The sequence below is a fragment of the Salvelinus sp. IW2-2015 genome, unplaced genomic scaffold (genome assembly GCF_002910315.2).
Source record: "Salvelinus sp. IW2-2015 unplaced genomic scaffold, ASM291031v2 Un_scaffold912, whole genome shotgun sequence".
Lineage (NCBI taxonomy): Eukaryota > Metazoa > Chordata > Actinopteri > Salmoniformes > Salmonidae > Salvelinus > Salvelinus sp. IW2-2015.
Window position 1 is genome coordinate 132,492 of NW_019942644.1, and position 25,386 is coordinate 157,877.

Here is a 25,386-nt window from a genome sequence, read left to right on the forward strand (position 1 = left end):
GGTCAAACTGTTGGCTTAAATAGCCAGACTGGCCCACGCCAGCATTGTTGATACCCTCGCTGCTGGCTGTGGTGTGTAGGGTCATTCATGGCGTGTGTGTGTGGCTATGAGGGTTTAATCCACAAATAATTGGAGTGATGAGCTCTTTATAACCATCCACTGCATGAGGCTCAGAATCAGCTAATGTCTGAGCCACATGCATTTACAAAGGTTGATAGACTGCCAATGTTCACAATTCTAAAGTGCAGTAGAATGCTGTATAATCATGGTTTCGTCTCAAATAGAAGGCAATTAGCTCCCAGTGCAATCAAACCAAATTAAACCAAATTAAACCAAATCAAACCAAATTAAAAATGATACATTTGCTTCAACGAACAGTGTTTTCAATAGAAGAAATCACTCTTTCTATGGAAATGTCCTTGATATGAGATAATATTGAAATGTTTGTCAATTACATGGTTCTGAATATATTTTGATTAGCTAAAAAATCATTTAGATCTGTTAGCACAATTTGACAGTGCTGAAATGTGAGAATCCTCTGTCTGCTATGCTTCAAGAAAACATTTAGAACCACCCTGACCTCTATGGCCTGATGGTGTGTAGTAACATACAAACTAAAACCATTCAAACCAATATGGTGTTGTAATAGCAGATGTACTCTTCATAAACTTGATCATCTCATCACCTGGAGAAAAGCTGTTCTAAATATTGGGGGAGGATTGAGAACAGCTGCAGAGGAGAGCGGTCAAGCCACCCTTGCTCCTCACCTGCTGGTGTGTGTGTGTGTGCGCCACCATCCTTGCTCATCACCTGCTGGTATTAGCCCTAGAGGAAGTGTTGCTCGGACAGGCGTGAACATGGAGTCTGTGTCCCTGCCTGACTCCATCTGGGCCTGCAGCAACAGCCCATGGGCCACCTCGGCCACCGAGCCATCCCCACCGACAACCACAACCCTGGGGAAAACACACACACACACACACACACACACACACACACACACACACACACACACACACACACACACACACACACACCACACACACACACACACACACACCCACACACACACACCACACACACACACACACACACACACACACACACACACACACACACACACACACACACACACACGAGATATATGAGCGCACACACAAATCGCCACACACTAAACAATTGTTTCTCAAGGGTTTCTTTGGGAAGGGTGATGGTTCTATGCAGAACCATACTGAGAACCCTTTAAGCCCGTCAAAGGATCTTTGCATTTTTATTCGTGATAACTAAAATGAATTTCATATAAAAACCTGTATGGTTCCACAAAGAACCTTTGAGATTGAGAAAGGATGTTTATAGATACATTCTCCATGAAGGTTCTATACTGAACCATAAGAATGGTTCTAAACTCAGCAAAAAACACTTCCTCTCACTGTCAACTGCGTTTATTTTCAGCAAACTTAACATGTGTAAATATTTGTAGGAACATAAGATTCAACAACTGAACAAGTACCACAGACATGTGACTAACAGAAATGGAATAATGTGTCCCTGAACAAAGGGGGGGGTCAAAATCAAAAGTAACAGTCAGTATCTAGTATGGCCACCAGCTGCATTAAGTACTGCTGTGCATCTCCTCTTCATGGACAGCACCAGAGTTGCCAGTTCTTGCTGTGAGATGTTACCCCACTCTTCAACCAAGGCACCTGCAAGTTCCCGGACATTTCTGGGGGGATTGGCCCTAGCCCTCACCCTCCGATCCAACAGGTCCCAAAAGTGCTCAATGGGATTGAGATCCGGGCTCTTTGCTGGCCATGGCAGAACACTGACATTCCTATCTGCAGGAAATCAAGCACAGAACTAGCAGTATGGCTGGTGGCATTGTCATGCTGGAGGGTCATGTCAGGATGAGCCTGCAGGAAGGGTACCACATGAGGGAGGAGGATGTCTTCCCTGTAACGCACGGTGTTGAGATTGCTTGCAATGACAACAAGCTCAGTCCGATGATGCTGGACCCTCCACGCTTTACCTAGCATAGACTTATAGATGACCTGGAGCCAGTGGGTCTGGCGACGAATTTGTAGCGAGGGCCAGCCGACTAGAGCATACAGGTCGCAGTGGTGTGTGGTATAAGGCGCTTTGGTAACAAAACGGATGGCACTGTGATAGACTACATCCAATTTGCTGAGTAGAGTATTGGTAGCTATTTTGTAGATGACATTGCCGAAGTAGAGGATCGGTAGGATAGTCAGTTTTACTAGGGTAAGTTTGGCAGCGTGAGTGAAGGAGGCTTTGTTGCGAAATAGAAAGCCGATTCTAGATTTGATTTTGGATTGGAGATGTTTGATATGAGTCTGGAAGGAGAGTTTACAGTCTAGCCTGACACCTAGGTATTTGTAGTTGTCCACATATTCTAAGTCAGAACCGTCCAGAGTAGTGATGCTAGTCGGGCGGGCGGGTGTGGGCAGCGAACGGTTGAAAAGCATGCATTTGGTTTTACTACCGTTTAAGAGCAGTTGGAGGCCATGGAAGGAGTGTTGTATGGCATTGAAGCTTGTTTGGAGGTTAGTTAACACAGTGTCCAAAGAAGGGCCAGATGTATAAAGAATGGTGTCGTCTGCATAGAGGTGGATCAAGGAATCACCCGCAGCAAGAGCGACATCGTTGATATATACAGAGAAAAGAGTGGGCCTGAGAATTGAACCCTGTGTTATAGAGACTGCCCTCCGATTTGACACACTGAACACTGTCTGCGAAGTAGTTGGTTAACCAGGCGAGGCAGTCATTTGAGAAACCAAGGCTATTGAGTCTGCCGATAAGAATACGGTGATTGACAGAGTTGAAAGCCTTGCTAGGTCGATGAAGACGGCTGCACAGTACTGTCTTTTATCGATGGCGGTTATGATATCATTTAGTACCTTGAGCGTGGCAGAGGTGCACCCATGACCAGCTCGGAAACCGGATTGCAGAGCGGAGAAGGTACGGTAGGATTTGAAATGGTCAAATGTTATTAACTTGGCTTTCGAAGACTTTAGAAAGGCAGGGCAGGATGGATATAGGTCTATAACATTTTGGGTCTAGAGTGTCACCCCCTTTGAAGAGGGGGATGACCGCGGCAGCTTTCCAATCTTTAGGGATCTCGGACAATACGAAAGAGAGGTTGAACAGACTGGTAATAGGGCTTGCAACAATGGCGGTGGATAGAGAGGATCCAGATTGTCTAGCCCAGCTGATTTGTACGGGTCCAGGTTTTGCAGCTCTTTCAGAACATCTGCTATCTGGATTTGGGTGAAGGAGAAGCTGTGGCGGCTCGGGCAAGTAGCTGCAGGGGGTGCGGAGTTGTTGGCCGGGGTTGGGGTAGCCAGGAGGAAAGCATGGCCAGCCGTAGAGAAATGCTTATTGAAATTTTCGATTATCATGGATTTATCGGTGGTGACCGTGTTACCTAACCTCAGTGCAGTGGGCAGCTGGGAGGAGGTGGTCTTGTTCTCCATGGACTTTACAGTGTCCCAAAACTTTTTGGAGTTAGAGCTACAGATGCAAATTTCTGTTTGAAAAAGCTAGCCTTCGCTTTCCTGACTGACTGTGTGTATTGGTTCCTGACTTCCCTGAACAGTTGCATATCGCGGGGACTATTCGATGCTATTGCAGTCCGCCACAGGATGGTTCTGTGCTGGTCAAGGGCAGTCAGGTCTGGAGTAAACCAAGGGCTGTATCTGTTCTTAGTTCTACATTCTTTGAAAGGGGCATGCTTATTTAAGATAGTGAGGAAATTACTTTTAAAGAATGACCAGGCATCCTCTACTGACGGGATGAGGTCAATATCCTTCCAGGATACCCGGGCCAGGTCAATTAGAAAGGCCTGCTCACAGAAGTGTTTTAGGGAGCGTTTGACAGTGATGAGGGGTGGTCGTTTGACCACGGACCCATAGCGGATGCAGGCAATGAGGCAGTGATCGCTGAGATCCTGATTGAAAACAGCAGAGGTGTATTTGGAGGGCAAGTTGGTCAGGATAATATCTGTGAGGGTGCCCATGTTTACGGATTTAGGGTTGTACCTGGTGGTTTCCTTGATAATTTATGTGAGATTGAGGGCATCTAGCTTAGATTGTAGGACTGCTGGGGTGTTAAGCATATCCCAGTTTAGGTGACCTAACAGAACGAACTCTGAAGATACATGGGGGGCAATCAATTCACATATGGTGTCCAGGGCACAGCTGGGAGCTGAGGGGGGTCTATAACAGGCGGCAACAGTGAGATACTTATTTCTGGAGAGATTCATTTTTAAAATTAGAAGCTCGAACTGTTTGGGCATAGACCTGGAAAGTATTACAAAACTTTGTAAGCTATCTCTGCAGTAGATTGCAACTCCTCCCCCTTTGGCAGTTCTATCTTGATGGAAAATGTTGTAGTTGGGTATGGAAATCTCCACATTTTTGGTGGCCTTCCTAAGCCAGGATTCAGACACGGCAAGGACATTAGTGTTGGCGGAGTGTGCTAAAGCAGTGAGTAAAACAAACTTAGGGAGGAGGCTTCTGATGTTAACATGCATGAAACCAAGGCTTTTTCGATTACAGAAGTCCACAAATGAGAGTGCCTGGGGACACACAGGGCCTGGGTTAGCCTCCGCATCACCCAAGGAACAGAGGAGGAGTAGGATGAGGGTACGGCTAAAGACTAGCAAAACTGGTCATCTAGTGCGTTGGGGACAGAAAATAAAAGGAGCAGATTTCTGGGTGTGGTAGTATAGATTCAGGGCATAATGTGCAGACATGGGTATGGTGGGGTGCGGGTACAGTGGTGGTAAGCCCAGGCACTGAGTGATGATAAGAGAGGTTGCATCTCTGGACACGCTAGTTATACTGGGTGAGGTCACCGCATGTATGGGAGGTGGCACAAAGGAAGTATCTGAGGCATGTACAGTGGGACTAGGGGCTCCGCAGTAAACTAAAACAATGATAACTATCCTTAACAACGGTATACAAGGCAGATTGACATTTGAGAGAGACATAAAGCAAGGCATAAAGCAATCACAGGTGTTGATTGGGAGAGCTAGCTAAGACAACAACAGGTAAGACAACAACAGCTAATCAGCTAAGACAACAACAGGTAAAATGGCGATAAATGGGCAGAAAGGGTCGGTTAACTACACACAGGGCCTGAATTCGGGGCTAGGGCCGACAGATAAACAAAGGTAAACAAAGTGGAGTACCGTGATACATGAACAGTCCAGCAGGCATCAGCTATGTAGTGATCATAGGGTCCAGTATACAGCAATAGATGGAACAGGGAAGCCGCGGGGTAGTCGTTTCTACGCTAGCACGCGGGAGACACAGCGTTTAAAGGTAGCAGGCTGGGGTAAGTAGAAGCGTCTGCTCCGACGTCCGGCAAAGGCCGGTTGAAGGCACAGCGGATGGAATTATGTCTGCGGACCAGTCGTGGTGGTACGGCGGGGCGCCGTGTCGACAAAGGAACTAGGCCAGATGGCAAAAGAGGTATTGTAGTTGTGGTAATTTCGTTTCCTAGCCAGGAGATGCGCCTGGCTCAGGGATAGCTTCGGGGCTGGGCCACTCGGTGGCAGCTAGCTAGCTGTGATGATCAGGAGTAATGGTCCAGGGTTTACGGCAGGAATCTGGCCTTGTAGTGGAGAAAAACAGTCCGAGGCTGGCAGGTATTATCCAGGCTAAAAAATGGCTGGTGCCTGAGCAGAGGGTAAAGGCTGCTAGCAGCGGCTAACAATGACTAAATAGCTAGTAGCTAATTAGCTGGCTAGCTGCTGATGAAAGTTTTGGCTATAAGGTCTAAAAATTAAAAAAATTGCAGATCCGTGTCACATTGAGTGAGGCGGGTTACCGGAAGGTATATTTAATTTAAAAATGGAAAAAGAGATTGAAAATAAATTGGAATATATACAAAAAAGACGAAAAATACAAAAAGTAAACGAGAGGACGAGAAACCACGTCTGCACTGCTACGCCATCTTGGAAAGCTGCGCCATCTTGGAAAGGTCATCACCCCTGGTGAGACAAAACCGCGACTCGTCAGTGAAGAGCACTTCAGTCCTGTCTGGTACAGCGATGGTGGGTTTGTGCCCATAGGCAACGTTGTTGCCGGTGATGTCTGGTGAGGACCTGCCTTACAACAGGCCTACAAGCCCTCAGTCCAGCCTCTCTCAGCCTATTGCGGACAGTCTGAGCACTGATGGAGGGATTGTGCATTCCTGGTGTAACTTGGGGAGTTGTTGTTGCCATCCTGTACCTGTCCTGCAGGTGTGATGTTCAGATGTACCGATCCTGTGCAGGTGTTGTTACACGTGGTCTGCCACTACGACGACGATCAGCTGTCCGCCCTGCCTCCCTGTAGCGCTGTCTTAGGCGTCTCGCAGTACGGACATTGCAATTTATTGCCCTGGCCACATCTTCAGTCCTCATGCCTCCTTGCAGCATGCCTAAGGCACGTTCACGCAGATGAGCAGGGACCCTGGGCATCTTTCTTTTGGTGTTTTTCAGAGTCAGTAGAAAGGCCTCTTTAGTGTCCTAGTTTTCATAACTGTGACCTTAATTGCCTACCATCTGTAAGCTGTTAGTGTCTTAACGACTGTTCCACAGGTGCTGTTCATTCATTGTTTATGGTTCATTGAACAAGCATGGGAAACAGTGTTTAAACCCTTTACAATGAAGCTTTGTGAAGTTATTGGATTTTTACGAATTATCTTGAAAGACAGGGTCCTGAAAAGGGACATTTCTTTATATAACCCCAAAAAGGGTTGTAACTAGAGGTCGACCGATTAATCGGAATGGCCGATTATTTAGGGCCGATTTCAAGTTTTCATAACAATCGGAAATCAGTATTTGGGGCGCTGATTTGCCGATATTTTTTTTTATTTTTATACCTTTATTTAACTAGGCAAGTCAGTTAAGAACACATTCTTATTTTCAATGACGGCCTAGGAACGGTGGGTTAACTGCCTTGTTCAGGGCAGAACGACAGATTCCACCTTGTCAGCTCGGGGATCCAATCTTGCAACCCTTACAGTTAACTAGTCCAACGCAATAACGACCTGCCTCTCTCTCGTTGTGAAGACTGCCTGTTACGCAAATGCAGTAAGCCAAGGTAAGTTGCTAGCTATTATTAAACTTATCTTATAAAAAACAATCAATCATAACCACTAGTTAACTACACATGGTTGATGATATTACTAGATATTATCTAGCGTGTCTGCGTTGCATCTAATCTGACTGAGCATACAAGCATACAAGTATCTAAGTATCTGACTGAGCGGTGGTAGGCAGAAGGAGGCGCGTAAACATTAATTCAAACAGCACTTTCGTGCGTTTTGCCAGCAGCTCTTCGTTGTGCGTCAAGCATTGCGCTGTTTATGACTTCAAGCCTATCAACTCCCGAGATGAGGCTGTGTAACCGAAGTGAAATGGCTAGCTAGTTAGCGCGCTAATAGCGTTCAAACGTCACTCGCTCTGAAGACTTCTAGTAGTTGTTCCCCTGTCTCTGCATGGGTAACGCTGCTTCGGTGGTGGCTGTTGTCGTTGTGTTGCTGGTTCGAGCCCAGGGAGGAGCGAGGAGATGGACGGAAGCTATACTGTTACACTTGCAATACTAAAGTGCCTATAAGAACATCTAATAGTCAAAGGTTAATGAAATACAAATGGTATAGAGGGAAATAGTCCTATAATTCCTATATAACTACAACCTAAAACTTCTTACCTGGGAATATTGAAGACTCATGTTAAAAGGAACCACCAGCTTTCATATGTTCTCATGTTCTGAGCAAGCTAGTAAAACCAAATGCATGCTTTTCAACCGTTCGCTGCCTGCACCCGCACGCCCGACTAGCATCACACCCTGGACGGTTCCGACCTAGAATATGTGGACATCTATAAGTACCTAGGTGCCTGGCTAGACTGCAAACTCTCCTTCCAGATCATATCAAACATCTCCAATCCAAAATCAAATCAAGAATCGGCTTTCCTATTCCGCAACAAAGCCTCCTTCACTCACGCCGCCAAACTTACCCTAGTAAAACTGACTATCCTACCGATCCTCGACTTCGGCGATGTAATCTACAAAATAGCTTCCACACTCTACTCAGCAAACTGGATGCAGTTTATCACAGTGCCATTCGTTTTGTTACTAAAGCACCTTATACGACCCACCACTGCGACCTGTATGCCCTAGTCGGCTGGCCCTCGCTACATGTTCGTCGTCAGAACCACTGGCTCCAGGTCATCTACAAGGCTATGCTAGGTAAAGTGCCGCCTTATCTCAGTTCACTGGTCACGATGGCTACACCACCCGCAGCACGCGCTCCAGCAGGTGTATCTCACTGATCATCCCTAAAGCTAAAACCTCATTTGGACGCCTTTCCTTCCAGTTCTCTGCTGCCTGCGACTGGAACGAATTGCAAAAATCTCTGAAGTTGGAGACTTTTATCTCCCTCAACAACTTAAAAATCTGCTATCCGAGCAGCTAACCGATCGCTGCAGCTGTACATAGTCCATCTGTAAACTACCCACCCAATTACCTACCTCACCCCCCATACTGCTTCTATTTATTTACTTTTCTGCTCTTTTGCACCCAGTATCTCTTCTTGCAATGATCATCTGATGATTTATCACTCCAGTGTTAATCTGCTAAATTGTAATTATTCGATTTATTGCCTACCTCATGCCTTTTGCACACATTGTATATAGATTCTCTTTTTTTCTACCATGTTATTGACTTGTTTATTGTTTACTCCATGTAACTCTGTGTTGTCTGTTCACACTGCTATGCTTTATCTTGGCCAGGTCGCAGTTGCAAATGAGAACTTGTTCTCAACTAGCCTACCTGGTTAAATAAAGGTGAATAAATAAAATAAATAAAAAAGAGACTTAAACGTTAGCTTTCTTACATAGCACATATTGCACTTTTACTTTCTTCTCCAACACTTTGTTTTTGCATTATTTAAACCAAATTGAACATGTTTCATTATTTACTTGAGGCTAAATTGATTTTATTGATGTATTATATTAAGTTAAAATAAATGTTCATTCAGTATTGTTGTAATTGTCATTATTACAAATTTCAAAAAATTTAAAATCGGCCGATTAATCGGTATCGACTTTTTAGGTCCTCCAATAATCGGTATCGGCGTTGAAAAATCATAATCGGTCTACCTCTAGTTGTAACCACAGCAGAACCTTTTTGATGGTACTATATATAACTTTTTTAATGTTCTTTATTGAACCTTAGGAAGGATTCTCTACAGCACAATAAAAGTTCCATTTAGAACCTTATGAGCATGGTTATTTAAAGAACCTTCAAAAAAGGTACCATATAGCGCATAAAAGGGTTATGCTATGGTTACAAGCCCCAAAAAAACTTATTTGGCACTATATTAGTGTGCACTGAGCAGTCTTCACCGACAGAGGAAAGGACAAAGTACAGGGTTACACATCCACACAGCAACACACACACACACACACACACACTGCCAATACCATGAAACAGCTCAGGGTAAATGCATGAGTAAGGACGTGCTCCCCTCAGCCTATGTAGCTGATCGCTGATCACTAGGTAAACATGACATACTGACATAGCAAGATAAATCAATCATATTAATCACCTGACTAAACAGAGAAGGTGTGTGAAACACAGGTCATGGCCAGACAGACACATACACACGCAAGAACCCCCACACACACACACAAATGTGCACAGACATACAGATGCACGTACGCACACATGCGCACACCCCTACTGTCTACACTCATCATAATTACTGAATGAGAATGGAGCTGCTTTGGAGACTTCTTTAGTCAAGCAGTAGGTAACAAATATATATATATTATTTCATGGTGTACAAGACATTGGTCTGATTCGCGGATATCTGAGTGGACTGATCCATTGTGGAAGCCATGGGGATGGCACAGTCCATCACTCTAAGACACGTGCTACTGAAAATGTATATGGTTATATTATGTAAGAACAACTGTGCTACACTAATAAATAAATAAATATTTTATAACAAATGCCCTTTCTCCCGCATTGGGATAGTGGTCGCTGTCCACGGTTCTGAAACACATCAGTGCGCTGTCGAATTGGCGCCTTTTCCTAGACCATGATGCTACAATAGCAACGTTAACCAGCATATTGGTTTTGAGAACAATGTGGCGGAGGCAGCAGCTGAATGAGGAGATGAGAAAACACCTCTTGCCTTATTGTCTAAGAAACCCTAACTTAATTATGTCTATAATCAATAGCCTAACTGTTGAATGTGCCTGGCTTTATAAATCATCCATATATATCTACAGAAAAAAAAGACAGATTCTGCTTCTGTTGTCTGGTTGAGTGTTTGTTTAATAGCCTACTGTTTTCTTCAGCACCAAGCCTCACTCAACAACATGTCGGATGAACAATTTCACAAATCCGGCTGTTTTTAATCTTTGCTATGCTGTAATAAAGGCTTCACACTTTTTCTCTCTCGTTAGAACAGCCTCTCTGGTATTATTTATAATTCCTTTAACGTTGTTTAAACTGTTCCAAATTGTCATTAGTAGGCTTAGTATAGCAGCCTTGTATAACCACCATTGAGCTGTAGGCCTAGGAGCGCATCCTGTTTAGTCTTAATACCATCATTTAGGCATATTTCAATATATAGGCTACTGTATCCACCAATCATTCACCAGTTCATGTCATCACACAGCATACCAGTCATTCATGATTTGAAATGCAATTAAGCATTTTAGTTTACAAATATAATAACAAAGCGACCCTTAAATAATTAGCGTAAACAATAAATTAACCTCTACTAGAGCTGTCTGGAGTGTTAACGAACATGTTCAACCAATCCCTATCCCAGTCTGCTGTCCCCACATGCTTCAAGATGGCCACCATTATTTACCACCACAAATCGATGTTGGCAGTAAGACTGCAATCAACGAGCTGTATAGGGCCATAAGCAAACAAGAAAATGCTCATCCAGAGGTGGGGCTCCTAGTGGCCAGTGACTTTAATGCAGGGAAACTGAAATCTGTTTTACCTCATTTCTACCAGCATGTCACATGTGCAACTAGAGGGGGAAAAACCTCTAGATCATCTTTACTCCACACACAGAGGCACATACAAAGCTCTCCCTCACCCTCCATTTGGCAAATCTGGCCATAACTCTATCTTCCTGATTCCTGCTTACAAGCAAAAACTCAAACAGGAAGTACCAGTGACGCTCTCAATACGTAAATGGTCAGATGAAGGATGCTAAGCTAATAGACTGTTTCGCTAGCAGAAACTGGAATCTGTTCCGGAATTCATCCAATAACATTGAGGAGTTGACCACATCAGCCACCGGCTTCATTAATAAATGCACCGGCGACGTCGTCCCCACAGTGACCGTACGTACATATCCCAACCAGAAGCCATGTGTTACAGGGAACATCCGCACTGAGCTAAAGTTTAGAGTCAATGAGCGGGACACTAATCCATAGGCTTATAAGAAATCCTGCTACGCCCTCCTACAAACCATGAAACATGCAAAGTGTCAATATGGATCCTACTACACCGGCTCTGATGCTCGTCGGATGTGGCAGGGCTTGCTAACTATCATAGATTACAAACGGAAACCTGGCCGAGAGCTGCCCAGTGACGCGAGCCTAGCAGACGAGCTAAATGCCTTCTATACTCGCTTCGAGGCCAGCAACACTGAACCATGCATGAGAGCACTAGCTGTTCCGGACTACTGTATGATCACGCTCTCCGTAGCCAGTGTGAGTAGTACGGAACCTTCTCCGCCGACAACCGTAAGGCTCTCCAGAGGGTAGTGAGGTCTGCACAACGTATCACCGGGGCAAACTACCTGCCCTCCAGGACACCTACACCACCCGATGTCACAGGAAGGCCATAAAGATCATCAAGGACAACAACCACCCAAGCCACTGCCTGTTCACCCCGCTATCATCCAGAAGGTGAGGTCAGTACAGGTGTATCAAAGCAGGGACCGAGAGACTGAAAAACAGCTTCTATCTCAAGGCCATCACACTGTTAAACAGCCACCACTAACATTGAGTGGCTGCTGCCAACATACTGACTCCAGCCACTTCAACTCCAGCCACTTCAATAATGGAAAAATTGATGTAAAAAATGTATCACCAGCCACTTTAAACAATGATACTTAATATAATTTTTACATACCCTACATTACTCATCTCATATCTATATACTCTATACCATCTACTGCATCTTGCCTATGCCGTTCTGTACCATCACTCATTCATATATTTTTATGTACATATTCTTCATCCCTTTACACTTGTGTGTATAAGGTAGTTGTTGTGAAATTGTTAGGTTAGATTACTCGTTGGTTATTACTGCATTGTCGGAACTAGAAGCACAAGCATTTCGCTACACTCGCATTAACATCTGCTAACCCATGTGTATGTGACAAATACAATTTGATTTGAGTAAGACATTTAAACAGGTTAACATTCACAAGGCCGCAGGGACAGACGGATTACCAGGACGCACACTCAGAGCATGCGCTGACCAGCTAGCAAGTGTCTTCACTGACATTTTTAAACTCTCCCGGACCGAGTCTGTAATACCCACATGTTTCAAGCAAACCACCATAGTCCCTTAGCCCAAGAATGCCAAGGCAACCTGTCTAAATGACTACCACCACGTAGCACTCACATTTGTAGCCATGAAATGCTTTGAAAGGCTGGTCATGTTTCACATCAACACCATCATTCCAAAAACCCTGGACCCACTCCAATTTGCTTACCGCCCAAATAGATCCACAGATGACGCAATCTCTATTGCACTCCACACTACCCTTTCCCACCTGGACAAAAGGAACACCTATGTGAGATTGCTGTTCATTGACAACAGCTCAGCGTTCAACACCATAGTGCCCACAAAGCTCATCACTAAGCTAAGGAGCCTGGGACTGAACAGCTCCCTCTGCAACTGGATCCTGGACCTCCTGATGGGCCGCCCCCACGGGCTAAGGGTAGGCAACAACACATCTGCCACGCTGACCCTCAACACGGGGCCCCTCATGGTTGCGTGCTCAGTCCCCTCCTGTACTCCCTGTACAACCACGACTGCATGGCCAAACACGACTCCAACATCATTACGTTTTTCGATGACATGACAGTGGTAGGCTTGATCACTGACGATGATGAGACAGCCAATAGGGAGCAGGTCAGAGACCTGGCAGTGTGGTGCCAGGACAATAACCTCTCCCTCAACGTGGACAAGACAAAGGATCTTATCGTGGACTACAGGAAACAGAGGGCAGAACACGCCCCCATTCACATCGACAGGGCTGTAGTGAAACAGGTCAAGAGCTTCAAGTTCCTTGGTGTGCACATCACTAAGGACCTATCATGGTCCAAAAACACCAACACAGTCGTGAAGAGAGCACGACAACACCTCTTCCCATTTAGGATGCTGAACAGTTTTTCCAAGGGCCCTGAGATCCTCAAAAAGTTAAACAGCTGCACCATTGAGAGCATCTTGACTTGCTGCATCACCAGTTGGTATGGCAACTACTTGGCATCCGACCGCAAGGCACTAGAGGGTAGTGCGTATGGCCGAGAACATCAGTGGGGCCGAACCCCCTGCAATCCAGGACCTCTATACCAAGCGGTGTCAGAGGAAGGCCAAAAAAAAGACAGCCACCCAAGTCATAGATTGTTCTTTCTGCTACTGTACAGCAAGCGGTACCAGAGCACCAAACCTGGGACCAAAAGGCTCCTGAACAGCTTCTACCCCCACGTCATAAGACTGCTGAGCAGTTAACCAAATGGATACCTGGACTATTTATTATTATTATTTATTTAGCGTCATTTTTTTTGCACTGACTCCCTTGCACTGGCTCTATTCACGCACTCACACATACCACACTGAAACGCCAACACACACACTACATATACTCACACTCACACACACACAAAACACACACACCAGCATATTGACGCCACACACTCACACATAGACACACTTTCACATACGCTGATGCTTCTCTGTTTATTATATATCCTGATTGCCTAGTCACTTTACCTCTACCCACATGTACATACTGTATTACCTCAACTACTGTATCTCGTACCACTGCACATTGAACCGGTACAGGTACTCTGTATATAGCCTCGCTATTTTTATTGCGTTACTATATCCTTTTTTATTTAACAAATATTTTCTTACTTTTTAACTCTGCATTGCTGAGAACGGGCTCGTAAGTAATGATTTCACTGTAAAGTATACACCTGCTGTAATTGGCGCATGTGACCAATACAATTTTATTTTATTATTACAATGCTGGTTGACCTAGAACTATCTAGTATTTTAGTCAAATCTGTTTTGACTATTTGAAAAGATCATTTTCATTAAATGTATTAAACAGTCAGAACATGTTATGGATGCAGCATTCAAATAGGCAAATTTAATGTTTTTTTCTTTTTAAGGAATTGGTTGCAATCTGTCATCTGCCTGCTGCAAAATAATTCATTAAAATTGGCTGAGCCTGAGCCTACTAAGCTCCTATAAGCACATTACTAATACATGAACACTGAGGAGGAAAGCTTATTATAGTTCATTTCAGAAATGCTTTTGAACAATACCTCATATTACTGTTTCTAAAAAGATTAGTTTAGCCTCCAATCCATGGCTAGTTGTAATTAAAGGGTGATTATACTGTGTAAAATTGTATTTTATTGGCCCCTCCCGTTGGATTATATGCCTGTTAGTAAGGTTTTGCTATTGAGCTGTACTTTACTAAACAGTGCTAAGTAATAAAATGTAGCAACATTTTGTAAAATTCTAGCTTTCCTTGGATAGATTGTTAGATTCAAGATTTCTATGTTTTACTCACTGAAAAAAAACCACGAGACAGAAATTGGGCTTTCATACGGTATACTAAGCTGATGAGGCCCACTTCACAGTGTATGACAAAATCAGATTAGGTTGTATACAGGTTATATAGTCCGGTTCCAATAGTCATGTTCCAATGCTTTATATTGTCACATTATTCTCCTTTATGTTCTTCCACTATCTGGTTATACACTGGCAACACATCCCTCTATTAAAGAACACAGGCTCTCCACTAAACACTCCTCATCCTGTCCGTCACCCCCAGTCAGAAAGGCAGTAATAAAAGTTGTATACCGGAGTAAAGATTTGTGGATAAGTACAAGGTTTTAATTTGAGGTGCTGATAATTAACATTAATATGTGATCTGGAAATAATTGCACATGTAGCAGCAGCATACGATAATGCCACCACGTCTTTGACATTCCTATTGTGTTACACACTCTATGATTCCATGGTTGCATCTCAAAATGGCACCCTCTTCCGTTTATAATGCACTACTTTTGACCAGAGCCATATGGGCCATGGTCAAAAGTAGTGCACTATACCGGGAATAGTGTACCATTTGGGTCATAACCCATGTAACAGGGACTGGGGATGTCACACTGTCCCACACGGTATGAATTAGTGGAACAGGTTAAAATAGACTAGTTTCATTAAATGCAGAGAACAGCTCCTGTATATTATAGAGGAAATAATGAATGACTTATGGTCTATTAATGAAGAAATCTGTGATTAGTGTTTTATACCTTCTCAACACTTCTCAGTCTTCTGGGGTTAATTTAACATGGTGTTGACAAGACCACTGTGAAGGACCCTGTGTATATATATAACACCTCATCCTCTATGGGGAATATTTATTCCACACAAAAAGCTTCTCCTAAAGTGGACTACTCTATAACACCTAGTCCTCTGTGGGAAATTGCCTTAAACTTTTTGATATGTCTTGCAGACAGTGATAGCTTCCTATATAGCTGGGCACAATTCCTCTCTAACCAAAGTAGAACAGAGCTCTAACAAAACCTTTTTGAAAAGCCACCTCCATTGAAACAGACAACCAATAACTTACAAATATCGTGTGAAATATGCCTTGTGTGAATCTTGTACAATCAGGTTGTGACATGAAGTGCATGTTATGAGCCCTGTCTCTGACTAGTTTGAGTGATATTGCAAATAAATCTGACTTGTATTAGTATTACCACAGCTTCCCTGCTTAAAGATTATCCTGTTTTACAAACAACCAAACAAGGCTATATTGGGTTAAGTAGCTTATCTTGAATCTTCACGGACTTACCCAATGATTTCACCATGCAAATAGAAAAAAAATGTTGATAAGGGAAAGATCTAAATTTACTGTGGGGGAGGGCTGGTCCAACTCAAGGGGTCGTAAAAAAAAAAAGCACCCCATCCCAAAAGTTACTAATATTTTTACATTACCCTCCCTTTACATTACCCTCCCCCTTCATAGAATTAGCTCAAAATAATGTTTACGACCACAAACAACAATAACTCGTCGATGCCACGCAGGGCTACGGGCCAGAGGGTTGAGGGTTAGCCGACCACCACAGACGAGCTCACTCTCCCTGCCTATTTCATTACACTACGATCAGAGCCAGCAACAGACAATAATCAGCTAGGGGGAAATCAGATGTTCAACATGTTGATGCCATATTTGTAATTATATAAAATATTAAAACACCAGTCTCAACGTCAACAGTCAACAGTGAAGAGACATGGCTTTTTCTTTGCAACTCTGCCTAGAAGGCCAGCATCCCGGAGTCGCCTCTTCACTATTGACGTTGAGACTGGTGTTTTGCGGGTACTATTTATTGAAACTGCCAGTTGTAGACTTGTGAGGCGTCTGTTTCTCAAACTAGACACTCGAATGTACTTGTCCTCTTGCTCAGTTGTGCACCGGGGCCTCCCATTTCTCTTTCTATTCTGGTTAGTGCCAGTTTGCGCTGTTCTGTGATGGGAGTAGTACACAGCGTTGTACGAGATCTTCAGTTTCTTGGCAATATCTCGCATGGAATAGCCTTCATTTCTCAGAACAAGAATAGACTAATGAGTTTCAGAAGAACATTCTTTGTTTCTGGACATTTTGAGCCTGTAATCGAACCCACAAATGCTGATGCTCCAGATACGCAACTAGTCTAAAGAAGGCCGGTTTTATTGCTTCTTTAATTAGAAAAACAGCTGTGCTAACATAATTAAAGGGTTTTCTAATTATCAATTTTCCTTTTAAAATTATAAACTTGGATTATCTAACAACGTGCCAATGGAACACAGGAGTGATGGTTGCTGATAATGGACCTCTGTATGCCTACAGTTGAAGTCGGAAGTTTACATACACTTAGGTTGGAGTCATTAAAACTAATTTTTCAACCACTCCACAAATGTCTTGTTAACAAACTAAAGCTTTGGCAAGTCAGTTAGGACATCTACTTTGTGCATGACAAGTAATTTTTTACAACAATTGTTTACAGACAGATTATTTCACTTATAATTCACTGTATCACAATTCCAGTGGGTCAGAAGTTTACACACACTAAGTTGACTGTGCCTTTAAACAGCTTGGGAAATTCCAGAAAATGATGTCACGGCTTTAGAAGCTTCTGATAGGCTTATTGACATCATTTGAGTCAATTGGAGGTGTACCTGTGGATGTATTTCAAGGCCTGCCTTCAAATTCAGTGCCTCTTTACTTGACAACATGGGAAAATAAAAAAACAATCAGCCAAGACTTCAGAAAAAAAATTGTAGACATCCACAAGTCTAGTACATTCTTGGTAGCAAATTCCAAATGCCTGAAGGTGCCACGTTCACCTGTACAAACAATAGTACGCAAGTATAAACATCATGGGACCCCGCAGCCGTCATACCGCTCAGGAAGGAGACGCATTCTGTCTTCTAGAGATGAACGTACTTTGGTGCGAAAAGTGCAAATCAATTCCAGAACAACAGCACAGGACCTTCTGAAGATGCTGGAGGAAACAGGTACAAAAGTATCTATATCCACAGTAAAACAAGTCCTATATCGACATAACCTGAAAGGCTGCTCAGCAAGGAAGAAGCCACTGCTCCAAAACCGCCATAAAAAGCCAGACTACGGTTTGCAACTGCACATGGGGACAAAGATCGTGCTTTTTGGAGAAATGTCCTCTGGTCTGATGAAACAAAAATATAACTGTTTGGCCATAATGACCATCGTTATGTTTGGAGGAAAAAGAGGGAGGCTTGCAACCTGAAGAACACCATCCCAACCGTGAAGCACGGGGGTGGCAGCATCATGTTGTGGGGGTGCTTTGCTGCAGGAGGGACTGGTGCACTTCACAAAATAGATGGCATCATGAGGGAGAAAAATGATGTGGATATATTGAAGCAACATCTCAAGACATCAGTCAGGAAGTTAAAGTTTGGTCGCAAATGGGTCTTCCAAATAGACAATGACCCCAAGCATACTTACAAAGTTGTGGCAAAATGGCTTAAGGACAACAAAGTCAAGGTATTGGAGTGGCCATCACAAAGCCCTGAGCTCAATCATATAGAACATTTGTGGGCAGAACTGAAAAAGCGTGTGCGAGCAAGGAGGCCTACAAACCTGATTCAGTTACACCAGCTCTGTCAAGAGGAATGGGCCAAAATTCACCCAACGTATTGTGGGAAGCTTGTGGAAGGCTACCCGAAATGTTTGACCCAAGTTAAAAAATGTAAAGGCAATGCTACCAAATACTAATTGAGTGTATGTAAACGTCTGACCCACTGGGAATGTGATGAAAGAAATAAAAGCTGAAAGAAATAACTCTCTCTACYATTATTCTGACATTTCACATTCTTAAAATAAAGTGGTGATCCTAACTGACCTAAGACAGGGAATTTTTACTAGAATTAAATGTCAGGAATTGTGAAAAACTGAGTTTAAATGTATTTGGCTAAGGTGTATATAAACTTCCGACTTCAACTGTATGTAGATATTCCATTTTTAAAAATCCGCTGTTTCCAGCTACAATAGTCATTTACAACATTAACAATGTCTACGCCGTATTTCTGATCAATTTGATGTTATTTTAATGGACAAAAAAGTTGCTTTTCTTTCAAAAACAAGGACATTTCTAAGTGACCCCAAACTTTTGAACAGTAGTGTATGTCTGAATATCGATCCTAAATCCACATGAACAGCCAAACATTAAACAGTATACCTTTTTCCATATAATGCCTACTGAGGTATAGGTGATGATAAAAATGTTGATAAGAGGAGTATAACATATCTGACTCTGAACATCGACCATAAATCCAAACATAACAACCTACAGTACAAAGCAAAAATGGTTTCTTATAATGTCTGCTGAGATATTGGTTGTCTATTATGTGGGCCACAGTAATGAGGTTGTGAAAGAAAGACAGACAGCAGGATCCTGAGCTCAGCTTTTCCACCAGTCATCCTTCTCACCTGCTCCATCTGTCCCTCATATCAGACCTGCCTAGCAGAGCATGAGCCAGACGTCCCTCCCTCCTTCCCCTGTCTACCTACCTCCCTCATCCCCCTCTCCCTCCCCTGCCTCCATCCCCCTGCCTACCTACCTCCCTCATTCCCTCTCCCTCCCCTGCCTCCATCCCCCTGCCTACTACCTCCCTCCTTCCCCTCCCCTGCCTCCCTCTCCTGCCTACCTCCCACCCCTACCTCTTTACCTACCTCCTTTCCTTCCTCCCCTGCCTGCCTGCCTCCCTCCCCTGCCTGCCCTGCCTACCCCCCTCTCTCCCCTGCCTCCCTACCCTCCCCCTACCCCTCTGTCCCCTAGCCCTCTCTACTCTACCCCTACCCCCTCCTCTACCCCTACCCCTACCCCTCTCTCCCGTACCCTGTCTCTTCTCTCCCCTCTCTCTCTCCTACCCCTTTATCTATCCACTCCTCCTACCCCTCTCCCCCCTTCATCTCACCTCTACCCCTCTCTCCCCTACCCCTTCATCTCTCCTCTACCCCTCTCTCCCCTAGCCCTTCATCTCTCCCTACCCCTTCATCTCTCCTCTACCCCTCTCTCCCCTACCCCTTCATCTCTCCTTCCCCCTACCCCTCTCTCCCCTACCCCTTCATCTCTCCTCTCCCCCTACCCCTCTCTCCCCTACCCCTTCATCTCTCCTCTCCCCCTACCCCTCTGTCCCCCAGCCCTTCATCTCTCCTCTCCCCATACCCCTCTCTCCCCTACCCCTTCATCTTTCCTCTCCCCCTACCCCTCTGTCCCCTAGCCCTCTCTACTCTACCCCTTTATCTCTCCTCTACCCCTACCCCTCTGTCCCCTACCCCTTCATCTCTCCTCTCCCCATACCCCTCTCTCCCCTACCCCTTCTTCTTTCCTCTCCCCTACCCCTCTGTCCCCTAGCCCTCTCTACTCTACCCCTTTATCTCTCCTCTACCCCTACCCCTCTCCCCCTCTCTCCCCCTACCCCTCTCTTTTCTAGCCATCCTAGGGGTGGGGTCGTGGTGTAGACTAGCCTGTGCTGATCCACTGAGCGACACCTATGCAGCAACCCTGGTTTAACAGGAGGCCGGAGCTGCCTCAGATAATCTAATTGTGACTGTAATGCAGACACATGGGAGCTGTGGTGTGGTGTAAAACGTACATGCACACCAGCAGTTGGCAGGACAGAAGGTACTTCATCACTTTTTCCAGAACAAGTAATTAAAGCGCCACCTGCCGTGCCCACCGGAGAGGACACACACCTCGACTGGGTTGACTTGGTGTCACGGCATCTCTCTCTCTCTCCCCCCTCCCTCCCTCTCCCCATCACAGTCCAGTACAAAATCTCAAATTAATTAGAATATCGCAATGCTGATTACACAAGCCCATATCAAAGTGGTGTTTTTGTTTACCTAGCTAACCCCTGAATTAAAGAATGAATTCAGTCTGCTGCGGCTGCATTCCCGTACTGGGAGCACTGGCACAGATCAGTGTATTGGTTCATTTTCTTTCTCTCTGATATCATTTTTTGGAGAGGATTTATACGGACCATCTAACAGATTGTGTGGCAAGCAACCCTACCCATCATATCCATCCAAGTTGGATTCCTTCAGAACGGAGAGAGCGTGGCCCTTTCTTTCAGTGACTGTGAAGAGAGAAAGACAAGAGAAAATAAATAGTTAATGTGTTAATGAAGGAGAGATGAAATTGAATGGCTGGCACAAAAAAAATGCTTTTAGTAACTCTATCCAATGTTAGTTTGGCACGTGGCTGTGATGAACATATGGTGGTGTCTGTGAAGCAGAATTTATACTTGCATGCTGTTTGCATTTTTAATCAAGAAAATAGAAGCAGTACAAAAAGAGAGTTAGTGTTAACGCTCCTCTCGCTTATGCAAAACACTGTCAGCAGTGATTCTACTCATGTTCATTATCTGGTTATAACACTACATATTACAAGTACATACAACACTACTACATATTATACAGTGCCTTCGAAAAGTATTCAGACCACTTGACTTTTTCCAAATTTTGTTAGGTTACAGCCTTATTCTAAAATTGATTAAATAGTTTTTTCCCCCTCATCAATTTAGGGGTTCCCGAGTGGCACAGCGGTCTAAGGCACTGCATCGCAATGCTAGAGGCATCACTACAGACCCTGGTTCGATCCCAGGCTGTATCGGGAGTCCCACTGGGCGCACAATTGGCCCAGTGTCGTCGGGGTTAGAGGGGGGTTTGGCCCGGGGTAGGCCGTCACTGTAAATAAGAATTTTGTTCTTAACTGACTTGCCTAGTTAAATAAAGGTTCAATCAAAAATCTATACACAAACCCCATAGTGACAAAGCAAAAACAGGTTTTAAGAAATGTTGTCACATTTATTTCAAATAAAAAACGGAAATATCATATGTACATAAGTATTCAGACCCTTTACTCAGTACTTTGTTGAAGCACCTTCGGCAGCGATTACAGGCTTGAGTCTTCTTGAGTATTACGCTACAAGCTTAGCACACCTGTTTTTGTAGAGTTTCTCCCATTATTCTCTGCAGATCCTCTCAAGCTCTGTCAGGTTGGATGGGGAGCATCGCTGCACAGCAATTTTCAGGTCTCTCCAGAGATGTACGATCAGGTTCATGTCCAGGCTCTGGCTGGGCCACTCAAGGACATTCAGAGACTTGTCCCAAAGCTACTCCTGCGTTGCCTTGGCTGTGTGCTTAGGGTGGTTGTCCTGTTGGAAGGTGAACCTTCACCCCAGTCTCAGGTCCTGAGCACTCTGGAGCAGGTTTTAATCAAGGATCTCTCTGTACTTTGCTCCGTTAATCTTTCCCTCGATCCAGACTAGTCTCCCAGTCCCTCCCGCTGAAAAACATCCCCACAGCATGATGCTGCCACCACCATGCTTCACAGTAAGGATGGTGTCAGGTTTCCTCCAGACGTGACGCTTGGTATCAGGCAAAATAGTTATTGGTTTCACCAGACCAGAGATACTTGTTTCTCATGGTCTGAGAGTCCTTTAGGTGCCTTTTGGAAAACTCCAAGCAGGCTGTCATGTGCCTTTTACTGAGGAGTGGCTTCCGCCTGGCCATTCAACCATACAGTCATGATTGGTTGAGTGCTGCAGAGATGGTTGTCATTCTGGAAGGTTCTCCCATCTCCACAGAGGAACTCTAGAGCTCTTTCAGAGTGACCTTTGGGTTCTTAGTCACCTCCCTGACCAAGGCCCTTCTCCCCCGATTGCTCAGTTTGGCCGGGCGGCTAGCTCTAGGAAGAGTCTTGGGGGTTCCAAACTTCTTCCATTTAAGAATGATGGAGGCCACTGTGTTCTTGGGGACCTTCAATGCTGCAGAAATGTTTTGGTACCCTTCCCCGATCTGTGCCTCGACACAATCTTGTCTCGGAGCTCTCTGGACAATTCCTTCGACCTCATGGCTTTGTTTTTGCTCTGACATTTATTTTTGAAATGTATTTTATTTCACCTTTATTTAACTAGGCAAGTCAGTTAAGAACAAATTCTTATTTACAACGACGGCCTACCTAAAGGCAAAAGGCCTCCTGCGTGGACGGGGGCTGGGATTAAAAATAATAAATTTTATAAAATATAGGACAAAACACTCATCACGACAGGAGAGACACCACAACAGTACATAAAGAGACAACAACACAACATGCTAGCAACACAACATGACAACAACACGGTAGCAACTAGAGGTCAACCAATTAAATCGGCATTGCCGGTTAACTTATCATCGAATCACAGCCTACTTCAACTTCGCCAAACGGGTGATGATTTAACAAAAGCACATTCGCGAAAAAAGCACAATCGTTGCACAAATGTACCTAACCATAAACATCAATGCCTTCCTTAAAATCAATACACAGAAGTATATATTTTTAAGCCTGCATATTTAGTTAAAATAAATGCATGTTAGCAGGCAATATTAACTAGGGAAATTGTGTCACTTCTCTTGCGTTCAGTGCAAGCAGAGTCAGGGTATTGTCACGCCCTGGCCATAGAGAGGCTTTTATTCTCTATTTTGGTTAGGCCAGGGTGTGACTAGGGTGGGCATGCTAGTTTTTTTTATTTATATGCTTTGTATTTCTATGTTTTGGCCGGGTATGGATCTCAATCAGGGACAGCTGTCTATCGTTGTCTCTGATTGGGAATCATACTTAAGCAGCCTTTTTTCCTTTGGTGTTTGTGGGTAGTTATCTTTGTTAGTGGCACTATAGCCCTGTTAAGCTTCACGGTTGTTTCTTTGTTTCTTGTTTTGTTGGCGACATTGACAATAATAAAAGAAAATGTACGCTCACCACACTGCACCTTGGTCTCCTTCCGACGACGGCCGTGACAGGTATATGCAGCAGTTTGGGCCGCCTGGCTTGTTGCGAACTGTGTGAAGACCATTTATTCCTAACAAAGACCATAATTAATTTGCCAGAATTTTACATAATTATGACATAACATTGAAGGTTGCGCAATGTAAGAGCAATATTTAGACTTAGGGTTGCCACCCGTTCAATAAAATATGGAACGGTTACGTATTTCACTGAAAGAATAAACGTTTTCTTTTCAAAATGATAGTTTCCGGATTTGACCATATTAATGACCAAAGGCTCGTATTTATGTGTGTTTATTCTAATTAAGTCTATGATTTGATATTTGATAGAGCAGTCTGACTGAGCAGTGGTAGGCAGCAGCAGGCTCGTAAGCATTCATTCAAACAGCACTTTCCTGCGTTTTGCCAGCAGCTCTTAGCAATGCTTGAGGCACAGCGCTGTTTATGACTTCAAGCCTATCAACTCCCAAGATTAGGCTGGCAATACTAAAGTGCCTATAAGAACATCTAATAGTCAAAGGTATATGAAATACAAATGGTATAAAGAGAAATAGTCAACGCGTCATAATTCCTATAATAACTACAACCTAAAACTTCTTACTTCTTAACTGAGAATATTGAAGACTCATGTTAAAAGGAACCACCAGCTTTCATATGTTCTCATGTTCTGAGCAAGGAACTTAAACGTTAGCTTTTTTACATGGCACATATTGCACTTTTACTTTCTTCTCCAACACTGTGTTTTTGCATTATTTAAACCAAATTGAACATGTTTCATTATTTATTTGAGACTAAATATATTTTATCTATGTATTATATTAAGTTAAAATAAAAGTGTTCAATCAGTATTGTTTTAATTGTCATTATTACAAACATGTATATATATAATTTTTTTTTAAATCAAAAATCAAAAAATTTAAAAATATGCCAATTAATCGTTATCGGCTTTTTTTGGTCCTCCAATAATCGGTATCGCCGTTGAAAATCATAACCGGTCGACCTCTAGAAGCAACACAACATGGCAGCAGCACAACATGGTAGCAGCACAAAACATGGTACAAACATTATTGGGCACAGACAACAGCACAGACAAGCACTGTCAACTGTGGGACCTTATATAGACAGGTGTGTGCCTTCCCAAATCATGTCCAATCAATTGAATTTACCACAGGTGGACTCCAATCAAGTTGTAGAAACATCTCAAGGATGATCAATATTAACAGGATGCACCTGAGTTCAATTTCGAGTCTCATCGCAAACGGTCTGAATACTTATGTAAATAAGTTATTTCTGTTTTTTATTTTTAATACAATTCATTCAGACCCCATAATGACAAAGCGAAAACAGGTTTGTAGAAATTTTTCCAATTGTGTGTAGATTCTTGAGGATTCGTAAAAAATGGAACCCATTTTAGAATAAGGCTGTAACGTAACAAACTGTGGAAAAAGTAAATGGGTCTGAAAACTTTCCGAAGGCACTTTATGTAGTTATATGTAAATACATATATGTAGTTATATGTAAATACATATATGTAGTTATATGTACTACATATTATATGTTGTTATATGTACTACATATTATATGTTGTTATATGTACTACATATTATATGTTGTTATATGTACTACATATTATATGTTGTTATTTATATGTAGTTATATGTACTACATATTATATGTTGTTATTTATATGTAGTTATATGTACTACATATTAAATGTAGTTATATGTACTACATATTATT

At 43.4% G+C, this 25,386-nt stretch overlaps 1 protein-coding gene across 1 annotated transcript in view; it reads right to left on the reverse strand.

The window, feature by feature from the left end:
- The window catches only part of LOC112069125 (ceramide kinase-like protein), a 103,998-nt gene that overhangs the window by 19,446 nt on the left and 59,166 nt on the right, over positions 1–25,386 (reverse strand). Inside the window, exons 4-5 of the mRNA XM_070438422.1 lie at positions 20,894–20,957; positions 811–953 (exon numbers count right to left, since the gene is read on the reverse strand). Of these exons, the coding sequence (XP_070294523.1) occupies positions 811–953; positions 20,894–20,957 (207 nt within the window). The remainder of the gene's footprint in view (positions 1–810; positions 954–20,893; positions 20,958–25,386) is intronic.